Raw genomic sequence first — 24618 nt, forward strand, 5'->3', positions numbered from 1 at the left:
TCCTCTGGTCCAGCACCAGTGCCTGACCTCATAAATTCTCGTCATGTGCATGTAAGTACATGCATTTGAATACAATGTCATTACAGTCCCTGTTGGTTTAATGGTGAGCCGGCCAAATACTTTTGTCCATACAATTGTGTGTAAAACAGCGCGATCCAAACTACAGCCCCTGGGCCAACTGCAGTCCATGATTTATTTTATCTGGCCACTGCAAATTCAGAAAACAAAATAAACTTTGTTTGGCATTAGAGCATGAAGCTTTTGCTTTACTATATTGTATTTTAAGTTTTGATACTAGAAAGTGCTGCTGTTTTTTTTTTCTTGTTCTTTTTTTTGTAGCCAAACATTTTGATATGAGGAATAAACTGGCATGATTTTTCCCCTATTTCTTCTTTTTTCAGAAATTTTATGTATTACTCTTTCTACCTTTAATTAGATAGGAGAGTGGACAAAGCTGGAAACATGGGGGAAAGAGGGAGCCAATGACAGCCTATTTGTTTTTATTCCTTTTAGCATAAAACAATCCTAAGCATATCTTCATTTACTAAATTTAGAAAGGTAACATTTATCAAAGTCACTCACTTATCTCTATATTTTTCTGTTAAAATTGTTGTATACCCTTCTCTAGAGCTTTAACTGAAAATCATTGCATGGTTAGATATTACACGTGAGACAGCTTGTGTATTTCTGTGTAAACTGACCTTTGAAGATACAACCTGATTAGTCCTAGTTTTTCACAACATTTCTGCCAATAAGGCACAGCTTTCTGACGTATTTTTAATGTGATTAATCAGTCCTGGAATCACACTGCAAATAATTTGATAAATAGTGTAATTATACACAGTCGGCACCTCTCCAATCACTGGCTTCCGCATAGATTTATTATGAAACTGGTGTCAGGGCGTAACAAGGCGAACAGTGCCATGCATCAGAAGACCCGATGGCTGTGAATAACCAGCAGTAATCATATCAAACCTCCATCTCATTCATCTCCTGATCCATTAAATGACGACGTTTGGTTAGCAAGCCATTTCTCTTTCTTTTGTTCCTTTTTGTACGCCTGACTGGAGAATTATGTTATTGACTGACTGCGACTCTGGAGGCTGAAGGCCATCGTGTCAGACGACGGAGCAGACTTTTAGAAATCTGTTTCCCCCAGACACTATATTCCACAGCCTTTGAATAAGAAGTGTTGCTGTCGAGCCAGACCGGCGATGATCGCACCAACAGAATCAAACAGAGCTCTTGTTGAAGCGAGAGTATATTAAAGATACTGTAACACCATACAGGAAACATCCATAGACAATATAAGTAATTGGTGTAGCCTCTGAATCACCACAAGTGTTGAGTTCTGCATTTGGCTCTAACCGTGTTGGTTTTCTGGGCCATATTTGGAACCGTGGTCTGTACACAATACTGCTTTCTTCTGTAGGAAAAGGTAAATACTATGATATCTCTACTCCTTAGCTCTGTCAACCACAAACATGAAAGCTAACAAGTAAGGGATGGTGAGCATATACCTAAATAACATAATTGCTACATAATAATAATACTTGATATTTAATTGGCAGAATATCCTTCATTGTAATATTTGACCGTTCATTTTTTTCATCAAATTGCGGTCTGTTTTTGGGGCCTTAATGTGCCCAAAAACTCTCAAAACTTTCCTCAAAACTGTCCCCCAGCCGAAATAGACATCTGGTGGTGCACCAGATCCAGATGAAAAAGTCTGTTGGGGCCATCCTCTAAAATGCACAGGAACCGCACTAAAAACAGTTTTCTGTCAAATATGGGCATTTTTGGGCAATTCACAAGTTTTATATTTTAACAAACTAGTCCCCTTGACTCCAGAATGTTTTTTCCTCAAACTAGACAAGTTTGAGATCTCAGCTTGTGTTATCTGTGAGTTCCGCCATACTTCGAGGGCCCAAACCAGGCACTAAACTTAAATTAAAAAAAAAAAAAACTCTGTTCTTCTTTTTTGCTGTTTTATAGGTAAATGACTCCATTTAACTTTTCAATGCTTTCATCAATTAGCACCAAATTTCACAGGGATGATCACACATTCATTCTTGATTACATCCATGCGTCTGATTCCTCTCTTTTTCACAGCGTCTCCATTTGGCAGCAGGATTTACATTTGTGTATTTTTCGCCTAAAAAATAGAACAATCAGCCTCCGCTCTGCTTTCAACCTAGAGACCTGATTATTGGTGTGCATATGTGTCATGACCACTTCTACAAAAAAGCCTCTTGGACTAATGCCAAAATTCCAACAGGAAGTCTACCAGCTTCACCAGAATTTCAAACAATGCCTCTTTTTGGAAACTTATTCACTGACTACTGATGTAACTTTGGGGGACATTATTCTATGGTCTTCAGAGTGTTATGGCAACAAAACAGTACCACACTGACCCACATGTAAACATCTCATCATCGCTCCCTCTACTGCCAACAGGACATGGCACAAATGGGTAATTTCTGTAATTCTCTTACTGTGCTTAACTTACCATGCTCAGATTTTACCCTGAAGTCCTCAATCTCTCCCAGCATTGACATGTTTCATAAAAGGAAGCCTCAGTGGCCATGGAAGCCATTTCTATAGCTCACCATTTGAGACAGGAAGTTGGTGTAACTCTCATGAAACATCTGATTCAATTGGCCATTTCTTTATACTTACCAGTGACTTAACCCTTTAGCAGTAAGCTTTTGATAAAAGGGCCACAATAACATGACTGATTAAAGCACACCTTTCTGTCGATGGAGACCAAGACAATATCTCCCAATTTCAGACAGGCACTTTCGCCAACACTTGAAACTTTTGATTTGCATCAAATTTCACATTTATGCCCAACGCCTGCCCATTTACATGTTTAATTTTTCATTTCATAGCTTTGCTGTAGCACCAACTACTGTGAGAACCTGGTAGCACCTCTTGCATAATGTCATCTTTTTTCTGTTTTTACATAATAAAATCACTCTTAATCTTATTGCCTCTACATATCGGCATTGTCCTTTGTCATACAGTGCATACAATACATGCAACCTGCTGATGACAAACAGTACTACCTCGCATAAAACGTGCACTATGCTCATTATTTTCAATGTAATGACACTCCTGGGAGGATCTACATCTCTCTGACATGAAGAATGCCTCAGTTTTCTTCTAATTTTTTTAACAGCAAGTTATAAGCAGACATTAGGCGATTATAAATCAAAACCTGAATGCACATTTACTTGTATATTTATGTAACTTGTGCTAACACTATTTGAAAATAAGAAGCACATAACTTATTTGGCGTTAATGCCCTTTTCTAATTGAAATCTGCTGCCGTTGCTAGTAACGTATTAGCTAGCTTGTGGATGCTAACATTAGCTAGCATGGTAGCCAGCTAGCAGTATAATATCCACTACATCACCAGTATGGCTTTCATAGAGGGTGTGAAATGTCCGTTATTCCACACTCAATTCTTGGAAAGTTTTTAGGGTGCCAGTAGTAAACTGCATTTGAGTTTCACTGGAGTTGGGCCATAACCTTGAATCTCCGGTTTTTATTTATTTATTTATTTTTTTAAGTTTTATTTTGGGCATTTTGTGCCTTTATTTGATAGAGGAGAACAGTGGATAGAGTCGGAGATGGGGACGAGAGCGGGGGAGGGACGTGCGGTGAGGGGCCTCGGGCCGGATTTGAACCCGGGCCGTCCGTGTACATGGGGCGCGCCTTAACCACTTGGCCACCTGCGCCCCTGCAGTTTTTATTTTAGTTTCTTTTCATAAATCAGTGCTATTGGTTGCCCTTTACAGCTGTCAGTGGGTTGTTACAAATTTTAAACCAATAAAAAGCGTAAAAAAGGCCACTGACCATGACCATTCAGTGTTAAGTTGTTCAACAGTCTGGCTGAAGACTCCATGAAAACATTACAATGAAGCAAGCATAGCTTACATAGATGCATAAGCTACATAGATAACAGAGCTACATAGCTAAAGCTAAGCTCACAAAGCAGCTACACTAGATACGTATCTAAGTTAGATTTTGCTACATTTGCCAAAGCTCATGTTTTTAAACCCAAGTTAGCTACACTGGCTTATGTAGTAACATTAATTATGTTGCCAGTTTAGCTGTTAGCTTTAGCTTAAGATAAAGCTAATGTGAGGCTCCTCTAATGTAACTGGTTCTAAAAATTAGTCAATACGTAATTTAATTCAGGACTAGCCCCCTTACCTTTTTCTCGATTTTGTTAAGGAAACGTTGCTCAGTCAGTAATGTCTGAAATTTGGTTATGTAACAGCCAGACTTTGTTTCTGAATAAAGCTGAAATAAAGAAAATAATCTAAACCTGAAAATATGTTGTAGCGGCAAATTACGGCACTTCCTTTCTGAGATATATGGCATCTGAGATAAATATCTGTGAGTGGCAGTCAGAGATTTACGGTCCGCAGCCAAATCCCTTTCAAATTTTTTTCAAAAGTACAGCAGCTTTTTATTCAATTCCCTGAAGGACGCCGATTTTTGGAAATATTAGGTTTTGGCTCGAGGTCAGTGGTATACTCCTCAGTGTGGACACACTTGCGTAATTGCACTCAAAATGTTTAGTATTTAGTACAAAAGCATAGGATTTGGGGCACACTCAGATTATTTTAATGTATTTATTTAATTTAGCACAAAGCTGTGGCTGATAGGATTTACACTGGTAATTCATATTATCCCTTATTCATTTTTTAAGTCTATTGTCCACTGAAAACAAAAACATATCACGCTGTAAACATTTATATCTGCTATAAAGTAAGCCATTATCAGTGACCTGCACCGCACTGAGTCAATTTTGTTGCTAGCCTCAGGGGGGCGCTCACTGCGGTTTTGGCACTTCCACATTGATGTAATCCGTCAGTAGCTTGGCTGCTTCACGCGATTTTCATTCAAGAAAGTGGAAAAAATCCTTTTGGAAAAAAAGGAAAGTAATAGGTAGATAAAACTAGTGTTAGGAACAGAGCAGCGGCAGGATACTACTGTTATCATCACTGTTTTATAGCGCATATTAACACCAAGAGTAGCTAGCTACAGCTAAAGCTGTTTCTTCAAATCATCCCAAACTGTTTCCAGCAGCTCATTCTCTTTTATGTGCTGCTTATCTGTCTGCTGTCGCCAAATTCATTCCCAGTAATTTCCACCGCATTGTCTTTCCACGGTGAGCACCGTCTACCTGGGTGGCCGGTGCACCTGCGTGCCTCGGCAGGCTACGCAATTAATGAAGGCATTTCCAAAGCATGCGCGGCACGGAGAGCCGAGTATAAAGCCTCTTCCTCTCGGCTGTACAGGTCAGGGCGTCACATTCAGATCCCCCCCTCACCCCCCCTTTCCAGGAGCTGCTGGCTGGATGATATCCACAGTGTTTTGGCCGCTGGTTATTGGAGAGACTTGAGATAAGGAGTGACTGCAGTGGGTGCTGTTGGTTGGAGAACCCGCTGACTGAACTTGTGAGACGAGGAGAGAGAGAGAGGGAGAGAGAGGGAGCTGTGCGCTCTCTTCCCAGCAGAGTGCGTCCCGATCCTCTCACACCCAAACAGAGCCACACATACACACACACACATCGGGGTCACTCTTGTTCCAGGCAGCGGACTGTTTTCAGTGAATATCGCACATGAGCTGGGGGAAGGACGCCGGCAAACCTGACCTACCTGTGCACTTTCAGCGCGCGTCAAAGAAACTCCGCTGATTGTTTCCTCCGCGGTGCTTTTGGATTACGGAGGATAAATAACAAAGCAGCGAGGGCGCGTAACTCCGCGAATCATGGATTTATGGATAAAGTTGATGTTGCTGTGCAGCTGCTGTTTTGGAGCAAGTGCAGACTTTGATGGCAGGTGAGTGGCTGATGTTGGCTCTGTGAGCCTATTTTCTTTGAAATAACACTGATCTGATCATGAGTGAGCTCCCAGAATTTGACCACCTTGTGGATTCTATTTACTTCGTGTTTTGGTTTAAACACATCTCTTGCATGAGTTACTGCAGGCTCCTGCATTGTTTTTGAATCTCTCAACAGGGATGCTTGATTTAGATGTGAATGAAAACATGTTGCTCCTGTGAAATTCTCTGCGCTCCAAATGCGCTTTGAGCACCCATTCCTGGCATCCCCGCGTAATCTTTTTTCCGTCTAACTTTTATTGTGCTGAAAGCGGCAATACCCTAAGTGCAGCCAATCTGCACATTCCCCTGCTCTGAATGATGACACGTGCAAGAATTCACACCGTGCTGCTGTTGTCTCGTGCAGATATCAGGCGGATTGTAAAGTGATGTGACAGCAAATCGCCCGGTGCTTCATGTTCAAACACGAATCAGATGAAATATGCGCAGACAGAGGTGTGGAGACGTGCCAGACGCCGAAGAATGCGAGTGTCCGAGATTTGAATCAGCCTATCGGTGCATCTTATGAACATGATGGATGGTGCCAGCTTTTTTCCCCCCAAAACAGTTAATCAGATCAAGTTTTGGTTTAGGGGCAGGCACATGCCTTTCAAATATTCAAAAATAAATTGCTTTTAGGAAAGCTGCACTTTACCTCACCTCTTATTAATGAGATACCCCCTACCCTAGAGTAAAACTGGTTCAAAGTCCAAACAACTTACAAAGAGTCACAAGGATGCAGCCCTCTACTGTACTTCTTGTATCTCTGTCAAACAGACCCAGGCCCACAGCAGCATCCTCTCTCATGTTCCACCTTACCATATGAAAGAGAAACTTTGAAGATTATTGGAGGTAATTATTCAAATAGTGTGCTTGCATTTGAAAGAAGCCTTTCAGCCCCACTACACCTGCTTGTTGATAGCTTTTGACATATGGAGGTCTATTTCCTTTTTTTTTCTACCCCCTCCTGAGCTCTTTCAATCCTGTGTTCAAAAGTATTTTAAAAGAGGCAGATTTGGATATCAAAGGTTTGAAAAGCGCTCGAAATTGTGTGTGTAGGAGAGAGAGAAAGAAGAGGAGGGAAGCAGTAAAGCAGAAAAAAATAGAGTATTATTGTTATTTTTCCTCTTAATGACTGTGGACAATATCTGTGTGACAGGACACGGTCTGATGGGACGTGTAGGGCTTTAACTTTTATTTCACGCATTCCCTCTGTGTAATAATCATTTACTCTAACCCAGCAGCAGCATATTGTACATTATTAACATCCCTGCTGATGGAGTAGCTTGTCACCACGGCCATAATTTGCCAATTTTTATGGGTATAAACTTGCCCAGGCCTGAGTCTCAGCTTCAATTTTAATTCATTGAGAGAATCTCCCCTGAGACGGAGCCTGAGAAAAAAAAAAAAAAAAGCCATTTATTACCTGCTCTCTCCCTCACTTATTGCCTTTTAGAGAGCGTTCCTAACAGACTTATCCATCCAGTCCTGAAGGGTCCTTCATGGCCATCATTGCCAAGATCATTTTGTTCAGCACATTAAATGCTTACCTGCAAACCTGCGGCTGAAAACGTTTCCCCTTTTGTGATGTCGCCTTTTGTTTGAGGACTCAAGGGCAGCACATTACCTGTCTTGTAGCGCTGAGAAGCAAATGAAAAAGCAACAAATAACAGACAGAGATATTCTTTCTCAGTGATGTCACTAAAGTGTTCAGTCCAACGCAGCCAAGTAGCACATACCAGACCTCCTCAGTAATAATCCAAGGCTGAGGGCCGATGCCAGGTTATGTTGGCGTTGTAATATCAGACCTACATTTGGGCTTTAAGGGCTGAACATGAGAGAGGAAGCTCAGTGGGAGTCACATTTTTGGGGTAGGCTGAATGAATGAAAAAAAATATATATTTAAAGTTTTCTCAGTGTTTAATATCTCATCTTATGTGGAAGTAATGGTGAATCAGTTTCTTAGAAATATAAGTCGTAGATTTAAAGTGTAAAACTGCAGTGCAGGATAATTAGATTGCTTTTGGTCCGAATCTCCTTTATGTCAAAAGAAGACCTGAATTTCTGTGATTTTTAAAGGCTTTCTTGCCAGATTTTCCTGTGGTGTGAAGTATGTGGTTCTCAACTGGTGGGTTGGACCCAAACGTGGGTCTTAAAGCCATTTTCAGTGGGTCCAGGATGTGTGCCAGGTAGGGGTGTGACGAGATGCTTATCTCACGGGACGAGACAAGATTTGGGCCTACGAGACGACACTTTTTTTAATTTTGGAAAAAAATATATGGGTGGAAAATATGTCATTTATACAGCTGATAGTCATAATTACGAAGCATTCAGGCCTGTTCAGAAACTCCTTTTCTACTGAATAGGCTATCAATGCTAACACACAGTTTTTCTTGTCTAACTGACTCAAACTGTACATTTTAATGCACTGCAAATCAAAGCTTTCATTTTAATAGTCTACCACATCTTTATTTTACTACACTATGCAGTCATTGCTACAATTACAATAATAAAATTAAAGCATTTAGATTATTTTGAAAGTAATTTAAAAACTATTTACAACAGACTGAAATATAAAGAGCTGCTTCAGTAAAATAAAACTATTTCTCATCCTCTTTAAGTTCATCCACATTTAAAACACTCAAAAGAAATATTTCTGTCAGTAACATATTTTTTTGTTATAGTTATTTGGAGAAATAGCTAATTGTATTGTTTTGCGGTCTTTTTTCTCATATGAGCTTTGACAGTGTTTGACATGACACACAGATGAGCGTGTGTGTTAATATGTGTGTGTTGGTGAGCGAGTGTGTGTCTCTGCTCTGCCTGCTGTCACACCACAAACACGGATCGTTTAACTGGGGCTAGAACTTCTCTTTTTGGAGCTAACAGTGGACTGTACGCCGCTCAAACAGAGTTTGTTTTGCTAAGTTTACCATTGCAGTATACAACGGCCCGTTGCGCTACACATGTGACGCTTCTGATTGATGATAGCACAGCGAACAGCTGATGGATGTGTGACTGACAGACACTGAGAAGAGGAGGAGACATGACGAAGCAGCGACTGAATCAAAGTTACAAAGTCACATATACCAGCGAGTCTGCGCGCATACACGAACTTGTGTAGACTGCACAGGTTTCCAGCGGCAGCATTTAATCATTTTCACCTGTTACGATGAACTTATCATGTGTGGCCCTGAGTAGCGGAGGAGGGGGTGGGGTTGGAGCGATGATCTGAGTGTGTCACGGATCAGCTCCGTTTCTTCACTAGCTGTCAAACCAACAATTTTTAAGTGTCCGGGGCATCTTAATAGTCTTTCGTAACTTCCAGTTAGGTATTGTTTTGTCAGGAGAGCAGCTGCTTCTGGTGTTGCGAGATGATTTTCACCTCGACGAGACATCTTGTGACGTTTTGATCTTGCCAGATCTCGTGGCATGAGATCTCATCACACCCTCAGTGTCAGGGAAAAAAATTGTAGCATGAAGTCTATGATGTACTTTTATTTTAAAGTTTATGACTCAATCTCTGTTTCATCACATCTTTTGTTCCATCTCAAGTCCAAATTGCCTCATTTTTCATAAGAAACTAACTTCATATAAGGGCCACTCTAAAACATAAAAAAAGGATTGATTTTTTTTTTTTAGAAAAAACCAAAATAACTGAGTTTATAAAGTTGTTCACCTCTGTCCTGGCTTGGTTTTATATGAGCAGTGCAAATATAGGAGCCCATGCCATCACTGGTCTTGATGGGGAATGACCTCCCCCCACTGACGCTACAATCACAGAGCAGTGCATCCCAATACAGTCTGTTGTTAGCTGATGTCACAACCATCATTGAAAGTTAACCGTCAGCAACATGCTGTGTTTTTGTCCATTGTGAGGTAAAATTCCCAAATCTATCAGCGATGGTGGCCTACAGGTTATTTAAAGTATAATAGAGAGATTTGTGCCTGAAAACAGTAAATTTAATCCCCAACTTCTGTCTCTCTGGAACAGCATCAGGGCATGACTGACTTTGAATAGTTAATCTTAAACATGTTTAAACATCTTTATGTGACAGCTTTAGATACAAGGGATATAGAAAAAGAGGCTTAGCCCTGTTTTCCAATTTTTACCCCTACCCTTAATTTTGGAGTGCCTCCTTGCACCTTTGAACAGTTACAAGGATTAGTGTCAAAACCTGTGAAATAGGAAGACCCTTCAAGGCCGTGATATGTTATCAGTAGTCCTAGAGGGCATATATGTAAAAAGACATTAGACGAGCATTTTTGTCATTCTTGTTTGAAATAGAAGAACAGGAATGCACTCAAACTAAAACAAATTAATGCTGTATGATGGTTTTGGTATTTTTCAGACCGATTAATGAAGATTTGTACACTTCTTTCATCACTTGAGACGTTAATTTTCCAAGGATGTGACTCTAGGCTATGAACCTTAAACACTTTATCCTACCCTGCCATTTCAACAAGAATCCAAACACCTTACCCTTGGACAAAACATAGGGGTAGGACTAAGTAGTAGGGGCAAGGACTATATTAAGACTGCGTGAAGGAACACTGTCAGTGTAAGGAATCCATCCTGCAACCAGTCCACTGAGGACTGTGGCCTCTGTACATGGTGCTCATGCTCCACCAGCGCTCCTATTAAACAAGCCGAGTATAACAATCTATTATCCTGTTGTGTGAATGAAGCTCAGAGGACAGCCAAGCATGCACTCTGTGGACTGTCACATGGAAGGAAATGAAAACCTATTGGGAGATGAGCTGACTTAAGAAGGAAGCAACCACAGTAAATCAACTTTTTACTCACTTTTACCGCCCATATTTACACTGTGTCCATGACTTCATCCATTGTTTTACATTTTTGTCATGAATATTCAGTGTAAAGTAGACCAAATACTAAAACTGCCAAACTCTTCTTCTCATTGTCCACCATGCATGTTTTCTCTGCAGTCTCACATACTGGGAGGATTGGAGGATTTTTAGTTTTTGGAGTCAGGCTCGAGCTGGTTATGAATAGAATCTGTTTGTGTTTGGTGTGCTTTTTTTGGTCATGATGTCATTCTCAGCATGCTATTGGAACTAAATGGTTTAAATAAAGGGAGGAGCCACCAGGGCAATCTTCAGGCACACTCGCTCGAGTCAAGGATTTGGGTAAAAAGCCTTTAATTCGGCTTTCCTTGTGATTTTATTGTTTTTATTAGATATGCTCTGAAACATTAAAGGCTTTTTACCCAAATCCTTGACTCGAGTGAATGTGCCTGAAGATTGCCCAGGTGGCTTCTTCCTTGTTTCGACTATACACGTCATTCTTCAAGAGCACCTGGCTTTAATCTGGAGTTTACCACACAATGAGAGCACACAGAACATTTCTCCCTAAATGGTTTAAATGTGTTAAAGTAAAATCGGAAATTGGTCTATGTATGATAAAAGAAAGTTGCTGCAATTGTGAAAAGACTGAGAACCATCTTTAACTGGATTAAAACTGACATAACATGACATTTAGGGTGTTTTCGCACCTGAAGTCGGGACCAAGGTCCAGACTAAGGTTTATGTTTTTATCGTATACATCTGTTTCAGATGGGGGCTGCAAGGTGGTGCAGGGGTTAGCGCCGTTGCCTCACAACAAGAAGGTCCCTAGTTCGCTTCCCAGTCAGGGCCTTTCTGTGCGGAGTTTGCATGTTCTCTCTGGGTACTCCAGCTTCCTTTTCTTGCCTTTGACGTTAACGGTATTATATCACGGTATTACAAAATTAAAAAGAGATTATGCTTTTTAATCCAAATTCAAGTGTTATTAACCCCCTTCTACCCTTAAAACAAGCCTTTGATGGCATACTCAATTTATCTCTAAGTATAGGAACACAGAAAACATTTTTTTTTTTTTTTTAAGCCTCTCTAGGTTTACCTCTAACTGCACTCCAAGTTTCGTATTTCATCTCTAACCTTGATGAGGTGTGTTCAGCTGCTAATGACTTGAACACGTTTCCTAGAGAAGGAGTTCACAATAAAAGCGTTTCAGAAAAATAACAGCGGTGGACTTTTATTTTGGCATTAAGTTAGCTTAGCTTTGGCTGCCGTACCAGAGAATACGGCTAGTTTACAGCAGCTTTTCTGACCTCATTTAACATCGCAGCCTGGATCTTTGACTCACTGTGGACTTAGAAAAGAAAGTCATAAGTTAAAATAGACTTTTAAACGGTTGTTTATGCCGTTGTAAGAGGAAGAGCTGCAGCGCTGGGCTCTGAGACCTGCCAAAGCAGCACTTAGCTTGTGTTACAGCCCCAGGCAGGCTGACAGAGATAGCACACTGACTTAGTTGCGGTACAGCCATCAGACTTCAAGAGGAAAAAAAGCACGCGCTGCCTGCTAACTGTGCCTAGTTACAGCGGCAAGAGTCCTTGACATTTGGTTAGGTACCTGGCTACACGCTAATGCTGGAGCTAAACGTGCTATTGACTAGACTCAGCTGAACTGTGTGTCACAACTCACTCTCTTCACCAGCTGTGGGACAGTATTAATATCGTTTTACCGCCCACCTCTACGTAGCACCGTTTTTTTTTTTTACCAGCACCTCCTGCTCTGTGGTCTCTGTGCTTGAAGCCATTGTCACTCTGAGGCAGATACGATGATGTAAACAACAAGCGTTATCGTGATTGGTAGGTAGAGTCCAAATCTCTACCGTAGGCCAAATTTATATCATTTATATCGTCTACCTCATGTACTGCGCACCCCTACCTCTTGCCCAATGACACCTGAGATAGGCTCCAGCCCCTGCGACCCCAAACAGGATAAGCGGTATAGAAAATGGATGTATGTTTTGGTTAATTGTAGCTGTGCAAATGGACTGACTGACTTTACATGACACCTACGTGATACTGTGTGTCTCTATAATTTACATCAAACAATGAATGAAATAGTTGTTTCCACCCTCAAATTACAGTTGATTTACTGTTACCAACAGCACCAATTCAAAGAGCAGTACACAATCCGAGTTCACCTTGTGAGCTTCCTCATTAGATGACAACTTTATCATCATAGACAGGAAAGGAGTATCGCACACCTTTGTCTACTTCTGCTACAGTTATTTTATCTTCTAGCAGCACTGTCTCCCGTCTCCTCTCTCTTTCATCCTCTCAGAAAACCGTTGGAATGTTTCTATATTTTTATGTGTTTTTTTCCTGTTGGCCTCCTAATCCTCTTCCTCCCATGTTTTACTGCTCAATTTGTCTTGGTGTTGGATTTCCTTTTTCTGGTTCTCATACTGTAATTTCCTGTTGTTGATATGAAGGTCTGGATCAAGACCACCTCTTTTGATCGGACCAAGGTCTGGCTGTTCGGTTCGGATCCTGGTCCAGGGGAGGTTTTATACTTGCCATTTAGGTTTGGCTCAAACTGAAATCTGAAAGTTTGGACCAAATGATGTTTTATCACTAGTGTCCTTTTCTGGGAGCTTCAGCAGCACTCGTCTGTAGTTTTTCTAGCCAGCTAAGTCTTCATTTTGCTGGTACATATCAACTGGATGTCAGAATGTAAAGAACAGTTTGCTCTGTTCATTAGAACTCCTTAAGGATAATTGAGGCCAGTGTGGAAAGGTCTGATAAAGCAGCCAGATGACCTCCATTGTCACATTATAGCAGTAAATACTGCTTGATGTTTTTATGCCTCTATGCTGTCAATAGCCAAGGCCAGAGGCATTATGCCTTTCTTGTTAACATAATATCTAAATGATGGATTATCTGTAAATCTGGCACAGATGTTTACCGTGATTCAAGAGTGAACTGATTTGAATTTGGGGGTCGAAGGGCCTCATGTTGATCCCTTGCTTTCCAGGGATTTTCTTCAAACTTTGCACAAACGTTCACTCTGACTCAGAGAGGAACTGATTAGATTTAGGAGGTTGCAGACCAAAAATTAAAGAGTGCATGCTCATCCCTTGCCTCTTGCAGAGTCACATAACTGCCAGGCAGTAGTTCTAGTTTTGCCTTTCAAACTAAATTTATGTACTTAGCTTTTTTTTTTCTTTGCTTAAATTTGGTGGAGGTGATTTCACATCTTCTTCTGTAAAAAACTTAATAAAGGATTTCTGCTCTCTCTACTGCAGTGAATGCATCCTCATCTTTTCAGGCTGCAGCCACACATTTCTGTCTAGAACTTATAAAGCCGTCCCTGCCTTTCAAGGAAACATCCTTTAAGTACTTCTACAGCCTGAGCCTGTTCTTCACTGTGCATGAGAAAAGAAGACACTTATAATCGTTGACAAAACACTTCCTGTTCCCGCGTAGGTTGAATGCACTTGTTGCATCAATACGCAGCCTTGAAAGTGTGACGCTCTTGATCGGAAGCACATATAAGTATTAACATAAACTTTTCAATGGAGTTAATTGCAACTTATGTGTGCTTTGTGTTGATTGTTTTCCTGAACCATTCACGAAATACCTATGATTCTTGGTGTAAAAAAGCATTCTGCTGCTTTTTCTCCCTTTGAATCTTTTCCTCAGATGTTCGTTGATATTCCACGTGCTATTGTGTGACACTCTTGGCGCTCAGCTCACAGACCTGGCAACGCGTGCTGCTAAGGTAGTTCATTAAGGACGTGAGACACCTTATGACTCCGCTCGCCCATGCCTTCAGCCTTTTAGAGGTCTTGCAGGTTCAAGCAGGCCTTGATGCTAAAAACGCAGCCATCAGCATGTATGGCTTTGTGCACGGAATCCACTCAACAGCAGGATGAGATCACAGATGCATGATAGATAGATGGATTAAATTATCATCGCACTGGATGAGGACTCCGGCGTCATGCTCCTCTCTGAATGATGGACTGACTCCTCCTCACTGTCAGTTGGGGGGAAATGAGCCAGCTCTGTATCCATTAGTGAAACAATAGAAGAAGAATGGCGTCTTCCACCCCACACACTGTTGAAATCAAGCTCTCAGTTTCTCCTGGAAGCACCTTGTCTGGCAGTCTGTGCTCGAGCAGAGGTGTCACTCTGCATGCGTGAAGGGTAATAATTACATGCTTGAGTTCCTTCAAGGCTTAGTGCAATTTGGGATGATAATTCAGAGCCTCGGGGTGATAAATGCAGGTATTATTCACATCCATTTGATAGACAAGATTTCTGTTCAGGAAAATATCTCACAAGGGATTACATGTATCTGGAAATAGCTCCTCTTTTCTGTTAAGCGCCACCAAGCTCCAATTGTTCTCTTAGACTAGTCATAATTTTCAAAACGCTCATACATTTTTCATAAGTGCTTTAATGTAGTTAATTTAGCTCTTAGTAGCATGCTTAGAGTGGTGCAGAAATGCTGAAGTGCTGAATCCTGTATGAATGGAGATCTGCAAGAAGCACAGAAGACATACTACAGGATTCAATATTTTCTACATGTTTGTATGATTGTGGAGGAGAAACCATCAGAGGATAATATTTGAATAAATAATACACAACTTGTTGCATCTCACAAGGTTCCACCTGGCTCTGTATCGCTCCCACTGCACCAAACAGACCTTCCACTCTCCTCTCGCCCACCACCCACTACATACGCCACATGCTCAGTCAAAAGTCACAACACTCAGATCCTCACACGTTTACAAAATGTCAAACATACATGTGGATTCTTATATATTTATTTTTGTTAAAGTCCTCCAGGCATGGAGAGTGTAATCTCTTCCACATTAACATTTTCTGCTGCTGGAAAGCAACAAATTTATGATTTATAGTCCGCTGCTTTTCCTGTCTGACACTTCCCTCTGTTGTTTCAGTCCAAGTACTTATTTTGCATTTTATCGACCCCTGTGTCTTTTGGATATCCATAAACAAAAGGAAAAGGCTGCAGCTGATGGAATTTACATTATTGATCATTCTGCCCTTTCTTATTCACTTAAAATTCTTGCGTTGGCCCACAAAGTCTCAGAAAGTACAGAGCATCTGTACTTTTTAAGAACCCAAAGTGGCATTTTAAATTGCTGCTTTTGATTGACAGTCAGGTTTAAACTTGAACACATTTTTATACATTCAGAGATGAAGGGAAAAACAGTAAATATTCATATGTTAAAGTCTAACCAAATGCATTTTTGGCTTTTTTCTCTCTTCACTTAAACCAATAATTGATCATGTATAGATAACCCATAACTAATTTAACCCATTCATCATCTACACTGCTTATACCAGCCGTCATAGGGGGAGGGTCAGGATAAACCCTGGACCGGTCGCTTGTCAATCACAGGGCTGACATTAGAAACAAACAACCAGCCATGCTTACACTCACAGCTGCAGGCAACTTAGAGACACCAATTGACCTTACGAGTTTTTTTTGTTTTTGGACTGTGGGAGGACGCCAGAGTACCGAGAGAGAGCTCAACCATGCAGGGGGAGAAAATGCAAACTCTAAACAGAAAAGCCTTGTCTGATCAAGATTCAAACCAACAACACCACCAAATCCTATGTCGGTCTTGCAGTCTTCATTTAAATCAGTGTTTCCCAGACTTTCTTCTCTCTTTTTTATTCAAATAACAACCATTTATTTATTTATTTATTTATTTATTTATTTATGCAGTAGTTTACAGCCCTCTTCAAAATGTGAACCGTTTTTCTTGAAACAAAATAAAAATAGAGAAGAAAATCGCAAAAATCATGGAAAAACGTACAAACAGACAGAAAATGTGGTAAAAAATGGGTAATAAAAAGCCTAAATGGGTCAAAAGTGGCTGAAAAAGGAGTGACAAGGGTTGACAAGTGCAAAAAAACAATGCTTCAAAGAGTGAAATGTGGATAAAATCGGCAAAAAAGGAATTTAAGTGGTAGAATGGGGTTAAAATGGGTTGATGAAGGCAACAGAAGGCAGAAAATAGAAAGAGACTGGTGTACAGAGGCAAAATGGGCAGAAAAAAAGGTGGTGGAAATAGTTCAGAAAGTTGCAAAATTGCTTGAATAAGGCAAAATGGGCAGAAAAGGTAGTGGAAAAGGTTCAAAAAGTGGAAAAATGCCATAGTGTAAAGAAATTGGGGTCAACACAGGCCAAAAAATAGGTAGAAAGTGACAAAAATGGGCAAAGAAAAGGTGGTGAAATAGGATTAAAGGGGTAAATATGGTGTTAAATTGTCAACAATAGGCAGAAAGTGGTAAACTAATGGGTTAGCAGTTGCAAAAATGGGTCAAAATTGCAAAAAAGACAGGTTCATAGAGGCAAAATGGGCAGAAAAGTGGTGGGATAGTTTAAAAAAAATAAGCTAAAAAAAGGCTATAGAAAATTGGTTAAAGTGGGGAAAAAAAGGGTTAACAGAGGCCAAAAAATAGGTGTAAAAAGGAAGTGAAAATGGGTTAAGAATGGCAAAAATGGGTTTAATGTGGTAAAAATGGGCAAAAAAGTGATGAAACAGGATCCAAAGTGGCAAAACAGGGTCAAATTGTCAAAAATAGGCAGAAAGTGGCAAAAGATGGGTTAATATATGCAAAAATGGGTTAAAAGTGACAAAAACGGCAGAAAATAGTGGTGAAAAGAGGTTCAAACTGGGTAAAAAGTGATGGAAAGTGGCAAATGAAAGTAGCAAGAATGATCTGAAAAAGTGGTTAGAAGAGTTTCAGAAGTGGCACAAGTTAATAACTTCAACTTCAGAACCAATAAAAGTTTGACAGACTTTTCACTCCACAATGAAGTAACTGTTAGCCTGGATAGCCGGAGAGCACACATGCATTGATATCGTCAGTAAATTACAAGGAGGGAGGGGGCTGCTAAATCGGCATACATATACAGGACAGAATCATTGAAAATAACATTTGTCATTTTATCCACAGGGGGTGCAAAAAATCTGCTGCGGAAATATCCCCACAGGAGGGTTCTGTAATGGACAATTAAATCTGCAAACTGAAAAACAAAATGTTAAAGATTAAAAAAAAACAATGTAACTTTAAGGGGGTAAAGTCAAACCCCACAAGCATGTTGGCCACTGATATGAGGCTGAAGTTAATTAGCTGCACACTGCAGCAGCGCTCTGCACAACATCTGGCAGGTATCACACTGTTAGATGTGATTTTCAAAGCAACATAAAGACTTCCAAAGAAGGTGGGGAAAAGAGATCTGGCAGAAAATCAAGTATTAGTCACACAATGTGCTGATTGTTGTAGGCATACAAAAGAGGAAGAGTTTAAAAGAAGGATTGAGGTTGTGGTTTTGTCTGTTTTTGTCTAAGAACAGTTCTATCAAAAATTGAAAGGATCTCTATAATCCAGGATCTCTTAAAGAATAATTAAACATGATGGTGCATCTGGCATGTGCAGCTTTCTTCTGGGAATCATTAGGTGCATTGATGACTTTTTAATGTCCTGTAACTGCCAAAGAATCTAAAACTATTAGGTAACTGAGGAGCAGGTGCATCTACAGCAGCAGGAACTCTTCCCACAGGATGCCTCCTTATTCTGATGATGATAATTACCTGGCTCTGATGAGTAAATTGAAGAGTGTGTATACTGTCAGAATGAAATCAGCCTGCAGTAGGCAGATTAATGTCAGGAGAGGCAGTCAGACGCTTTGAAAGCTGTCACACTTCTTTAAATGAAGAGAGTTCCTCCACAGGCTCAGGGTTTCTTGTTTTGTTTCTTGTCTCTAGTTTACAGTATGGAGGGACAGCTGGTGACATGTTTGGATGTGGGTGGATGGGTGGCTGCTCGTCACTTGTTGAGATAAATCTGGCTGCGCTCCAGACTGCTCCATTTCCCCTTATTTCTTTATTTTACTTTCTTTCCTCTCATTTCCTTGTCACATTATTTTCTTTCATTAATTTGTTTTTTGTTTTCCTCTCTTTCCTTTCCCTGTCTTTTGTTTCTCTCTCCTTCTGTTCCCTCTTTACTCTGCCTTTTCTGCCCTTTCTTTTCCACACTTCCTCTCTCAGTTTCCTGGCTTTTCATTTCCCATTTTTCCCTTTTCTTTTATTCTCATCTTTCCTTCTGTAAGATTTTTCATTCATTTTATATTGAGTCTCTTTTTCCATTCTTCTCTTTTTCCCCTTCATTATTCCTATTTTTCATCTTCCATCCTCTACCTCTACTTCCATTTCCTTTGTTTCATTGTCTTTTTTCTTTCCCTTTCCATCATCCTTTGTTTCCTTACCTTGCTTCTACATTTTCTTCTCTTCCTTTCCTTAAGTGTCATTTCCCTTTGTTCCTTTCCTTTCGTTTCCTTTCCTTTCCTGTCCCATATTGTCCTTTCCTTTCCTCCCCTTTCCTTCCCTCTCCTCTTGGACTGACTTCCTTGCTTCCTCCCAGGCAGCAGACAAACATTTTCCCTGGATCTGCCACTTTCACTTAGCATCCATCTGGGTTTTTTTTTCCCGACGAGGTGATTGGCAGCAGGGGCGAGCATTAGCATTTCCTCATCTTGGCATAGAGACACTAACAGGCAGGCATAGTGGCGGAGGACGTGACTTGAATACGCAGTAAAAAGCTCTTTCAAAGAGAAGGGTCTGTCGTGTACACGAAGTATAACTAGAGAGTTTCTTTTGTTTTGTAACTGGATTACGGGGTTTCCCGCTGCCTTGAACAACTTGGTACAAAAAGAAGTCTAAGCTCATTGCCTCTTTTGCAGGAAATGACTCAGCAGTTGTTTTTCTTAAAGAGAAAGATCATTTTCTTTATGCTGCTGTAGAAAAATTAATCTTTCCTGCGGTTTTTCTATCTGCACATTCAGTTTATTCTGGGTAGATTTTTGGAAGAGCCAGCCTCTCGGAGTGTAGGTCTCAGATTTTCACCCGTATCCTTAAATGGACTCATTCCTTTGCTCCATTCTCTCCATAAATATGTGCTGAGCTTAGGTACAGATAAAAAGGTAATCCACATGCTCCGTCTGCCAAGAGGCTAGTTCTTTCTCGAAGCAGAATGGAACATGGTGTAACAAAAACATCCGCCTGTAATTTCTCCTGTTTTATAGAAACCTTTTCTACCTGTAGAAGAATCAGATCTGTCGCTGTCATCAAAGGTCTGATGTATTATTCTTTACCTGCGATGTGTTGGTGGGATAAATGAAGAAAGGAATAATTTCCAGAGAACCTTCAGTCTGTTTCACAGGCTGTGTAATGAACACAGCAGTGATGTGAGTGTCAGCGAAGGTCTGATTCACACTGAGGGCTAAACTCATCGAGTCTGGCAGCCTTTCAACGCCGGTCTCCACTTTGGCATCACCCTAACCAACTCGATCTGATGTGCTATCAGTTTGATTTCCATGACACACACAGGCCGCTGCAGGGAAGCAGTGTGAGGATGGATTTCAGTTTCTAAGAAAATTACATGTGAGTTTCATACTTTAGAAGAAGCGCCTTTATTTTTATATTTGCTTAAAAAACTAAGACACAATCAAGTTTAGTGAAAGACAGTTAATGGCAGCTTTCTGAAAATCTTTGAATGGCAAACACTTACTGTTTCCAGCCTCTTGAATGCCACGCTTTCTGGTGGATTCCCTCCTACATGATTATGATGGGAGAGTGTCGCACTTTAAAATTTAATTTTATTCAATCCAGGATTCAGTAAAAGGCCTGTTCTTTCTTTTTTATGATTGTCTGACATTTAATCAGTAAATGTCAGTGCTTTTTCACAGCTCTCACACTCAAGAAGTGCAATTTTTCTTTTCCTTGCAAACATTTTCACTGCACATGACTGAATTTACCTCGTGGGGCTTTACAGTTTTTACTGAAGAAAGCTTAAATAGACCAGTCCTGTTAATTATCCCACTGATTTTAGTGCTACTACAAAATGAAAATAAAATTCTATTGTGTCATTAATCAGTTTGGTTGTGGTATTTGATCAATGTATGGAAAGACATTATAAGTAAGAGGAAACCTCCAGTGTTATATACCAGGATGATATAAAGGGCTGGATACACACCAAAGCATTTGAAACCTCTGTAAGGATGATCGTCTGGCTGATGTGACCAAATTTAGTTAATGCATAAAGTAAGTTTCAAACAAGGTGCTTTTTTGAAGAATGCCCTCATATTATTCAAATATTAGTCATTGTATTCCAGCCATGCCATATGCTATCTGTCTCTTATTTGTAGAAAGGTACAGCCAGTGTAGATGCAGGAAACACTGCAGTTCAAGCAGCCTAGGGCTGGTCAGTATTAGGGCTGGGCAATTAAACCAAATTTAGAATAAAGTGTAATATGTCCTCATGCAATCTTCATATTGCAGGAGATGCAATATTTCTAGGACCTGAAATGTGTTTCGAAATTCCAGTTTAATACGATTTTGACGCAGAGAACTTGTTTGCATGACGCTCTACACATAAATCAAACATTCAAGTGTCAGTTTGTTCTGGAAAAAAATGTTTTAAAAAATCCGACTTTCAAATTTGCATTGAGTGAAAATATTCACAATTAGATATTTAACATAGAATGTTTATGGGATACATAAGACAAGGACCTTAAAAATGATTGCATATTTAATCGTAAATGCAATGTTGGGAGAAAAAAATGCAGAAAAATAAATTAGAATAGGGCTGTCAGAGGATCTGTTTTTTTCATAATTAATCTTTGTATAATATAATCTTATTAATCTTAGCCTCTGTGACATCTGGCCCATGTGAATTTGACTAGAAACCAACTTTTTTCTTATTTCTCTAGAGAAAAAAAAAACATTGAAATCTGTTGTGCATTGCTTTTCAGCTTAAAAGTATGAAGATCTTAATTTTTCTCCACTATCATATCATCTACCATCAGTACAACCTGTTTTTTTGATGATTTTTTTATTGATAGCCCATTTCTCTATTGGAATACATAGTATGGGGATGAATTGTTTTGTATGAACATATTTTGTTTAATGAAGCCTAAAATAAGAGTGAATTTGCTTGATTAGGGAAGCTGCTTAGTTTACTGGCTGGCAGACAGGAGGCATAAGGCCTCTTTCAGCTCCACCTCTTTGTCTTTTATAAGATTTATTAACGTGGTGTCAGCACTTTTGTCACTGAGCTACATAATGCCCTTAGAAACTTACTGACACCACTGATTAATTGCAAATTTGATTAAATATCAAAATGACCTGCAATTTTCGAATCGCAGAAGGTTCAGCATTTCCCAAAACTGAAATTTGTGTCTAAATTACAGTTTAGAACTTTTTTTTGCAGCAGAGATGCTACACGTTACATATTATGCAATCATTCTAGTGCCATATTTTCAAAATAGTGTACAAAAATAATCCAATTTTCTTCATTTTATAGTGATAGTGATAGTGATATCAGTATCAGCCCAACTCTGGTCAAACCTGCAGCTCATGAGTAGAGGGCTTACTCTCTGTATGTGGGGCGCCTGCTTCACCAGCTGAGATGAACCTTTTTCTCAGAACAACACTAGTCTGAACTACAACAGTCTCTCCAGCTATTCTCTCCCCAAATCACTGAAAATATAACAACCTGGAATCACTATTTGACATTCAAAGGGATGACATTTTAGATAGTTTTGTTCAAGGCTTTTCACTCCAAAGCAGTAAAACTGCATGAATCACATGACTGCTTGAAGCCTCCTTCAAAACAACATTAAGAAAGACCCCTGCTTTTCATTTGGACATTTTAATTGGCTGTGAACTAATTATGTCGTCTACTCACAGGTGGCCTCGACAGATGGCTTCGTCCAATGGCCTGTGTCGTTACGGAGCCCGGGTGGACTGCTGCTGGGGATGGACGCGTCGCTCTTGGGGTCACTGCCAGCGTGAGTGCCACTGTGCCTGCTGCTGCTGCTGGGTGCAAACAGGGCTAACAAGGTTGCCAGGTTTCAAGCTGGGGTCAAAGATGCTGTTAGACAGAGGAGACGGTGTAAAGCTACCGTAGTGAGCGAAGGCTCGGGGAAACGCACACACACATGCTTGTTGTCACAACAGACACACACAGCTAATGGAGCATCACACCTGGGACAATCTTTGGGTAAAGATTGATGGTAATGGCCGGGCGGACAGGAGGACCAGCTGACATTTTATTTTCACACTGCAGGTGGTCATAGTGAGGGAAAAGGTGTAGCTGCAGGTGGACACATTGACAGCAAGATGGGGAATTATTATAGATCACTGCTGTGCAAAAACAAGCTAGCTACCACTGTCAGAACAAGAAAAATCAGTATAGACGGTTACATCCTAGACTTTCCTTGTACTAAATGTGCACTACAAAGTTTATCACAGGGGACCTGTCCTTGTTCTGTCCACAAGTTCCTCCATGATAACCTTTTTGGTGCACATTTACTACGAGGAAAGTTTAGAAAGCTTAAAATGACAGCACTGGAAGCCTGCAAAATAATTTATGAAACGTCAAACATGGCATTTGCTATTGACATATCCCTTTGCTACATTGCACTGTCCTGTTTGCTACAGGAGCACTGAATCAGCTCAAGCTAACAAACACCGGTGTAATGGTTTAACCATGATCCTTATACTGATGACTTTCAATCAGATGAAAACAGTGAGAGTACTTGCAAATGCTTCTTTGTGTTGTTTTCATTTAAATACATGTTTGATGAGCATATTTTGACATAGTTACATGAAAACTGAACAAAGAGGTATTTATGAGGACAGCTATGTAGGCATCAAGGCTTTTGTATGTTTTAAGATTACTGCCTTTGTACAGAGAAATCTAGTTTGTCCTTCAAAACTTGTGACCTTCCTTAAGGTGGCTCACCACATACAGTATAACAGAGTCACTGACGTTTATGTTATGTAGGTTGTTTCTACTGTTGCTTTTTGTCACTTTTATGACTCCCAAATCCATATTTGACATAATTAATAGCTAAAATACTTAATATCAACACCCATACTCCTGCTGTCCACTGCAAAGAGCGACATCATGTTAGTAATGTGTCTGAAAAGGGTTAATCAGTGTCAGGAACAAAATCTATAGCAGTGTGAGGAGTACAAACTGCAGCTTATTGGTATATTTAGCGACACCACCTGAAACATTTAGAGGATGTGTCCTCAGTCCCATGCACCTGCTCTGTGAAACAGCAGCATCTAACATTTGCTACATATTTACATTGTATGAAGATGCTATACTCTCCTGTAATGCTTCTCCCTAGAGCTGTGGATATAACTTAGTTTCCAATCTGGCAGGTTGCCTCACTAATGTCAAACCCTTCATGCGGTGCGGTGCCTGTGCTGGTGTAGCTGCTCTGCTTTGCTCTCAAGGCTTAATTAAGAAGGGGGTTAACACAGGGATAGGCTTTTACCGCAGCAGGATCTAAGCAACCCTCACTTCTGAGAAATATTTATTCTAGAGCAATTTATTCTATTGAGATGTGGACTGTTACCTTGCCAAGAGTGAGATGAGAAAATCAATGCTACTCTTACATCAGTCTGTAGAATGTAAAGCTACAGCCAGAACAGGCTGGTTTTCTGTTAGTAAGATAAGCTAAATGTTTACTATCTGTTCCTCCATATTTAGCATAAAACTGGTCTTTTCATTAGTGCATAAGCTTCCCTATAAGACATTTTCTTACAAAAATGCTGAGTGAATAAAAGAAGTCATAGTTGTCCAATTTTTCAGCAGATATGAGCTGGAAAGATCAATTATCTCATTGGATTGTCTCCAGTTTTGCTCTAATATTACCACAGAAATGTAGATGGATCCTATCCAAGCTGCAAAATAATAGTAATTTAAAAATCTAACATTATTAGAATTGAACTCCTCTTTTGTTCATGTCTCGTAAATCTGCTGAATAGAGGTGTACATGGCATAAAGACATGATGCACAACCACTGTGTCCT

General features: G+C 40.1%; 1 protein-coding gene across 4 annotated transcripts in view; it reads left to right on the forward strand.

Annotated features, from left to right (window-relative positions):
* The first annotated feature begins 5484 nt into the window (after positions 1-5484).
* npnta (nephronectin a) overlaps positions 5485-24618 on the forward strand; it is a 100434-nt gene continuing 81300 nt past the window's right edge. For all 4 annotated transcript variants that reach the window (XM_041784873.1, XM_041784875.1, XM_041784874.1 and 1 more), the window contains exons 1-2: positions 5485-5858; positions 22481-22581. In XM_041784873.1, the coding sequence (XP_041640807.1) occupies positions 5788-5858; positions 22481-22581 (172 nt within the window). In that variant the 5' untranslated portion in view covers positions 5485-5787. The remainder of the gene's footprint in view (positions 5859-22480; positions 22582-24618) is intronic.

The sequence above is a fragment of the Cheilinus undulatus genome, linkage group 4, assembly GCF_018320785.1.
Source record: "Cheilinus undulatus linkage group 4, ASM1832078v1, whole genome shotgun sequence".
NCBI classification, from domain to species: Eukaryota; Metazoa; Chordata; class Actinopteri; order Labriformes; family Labridae; genus Cheilinus; species Cheilinus undulatus.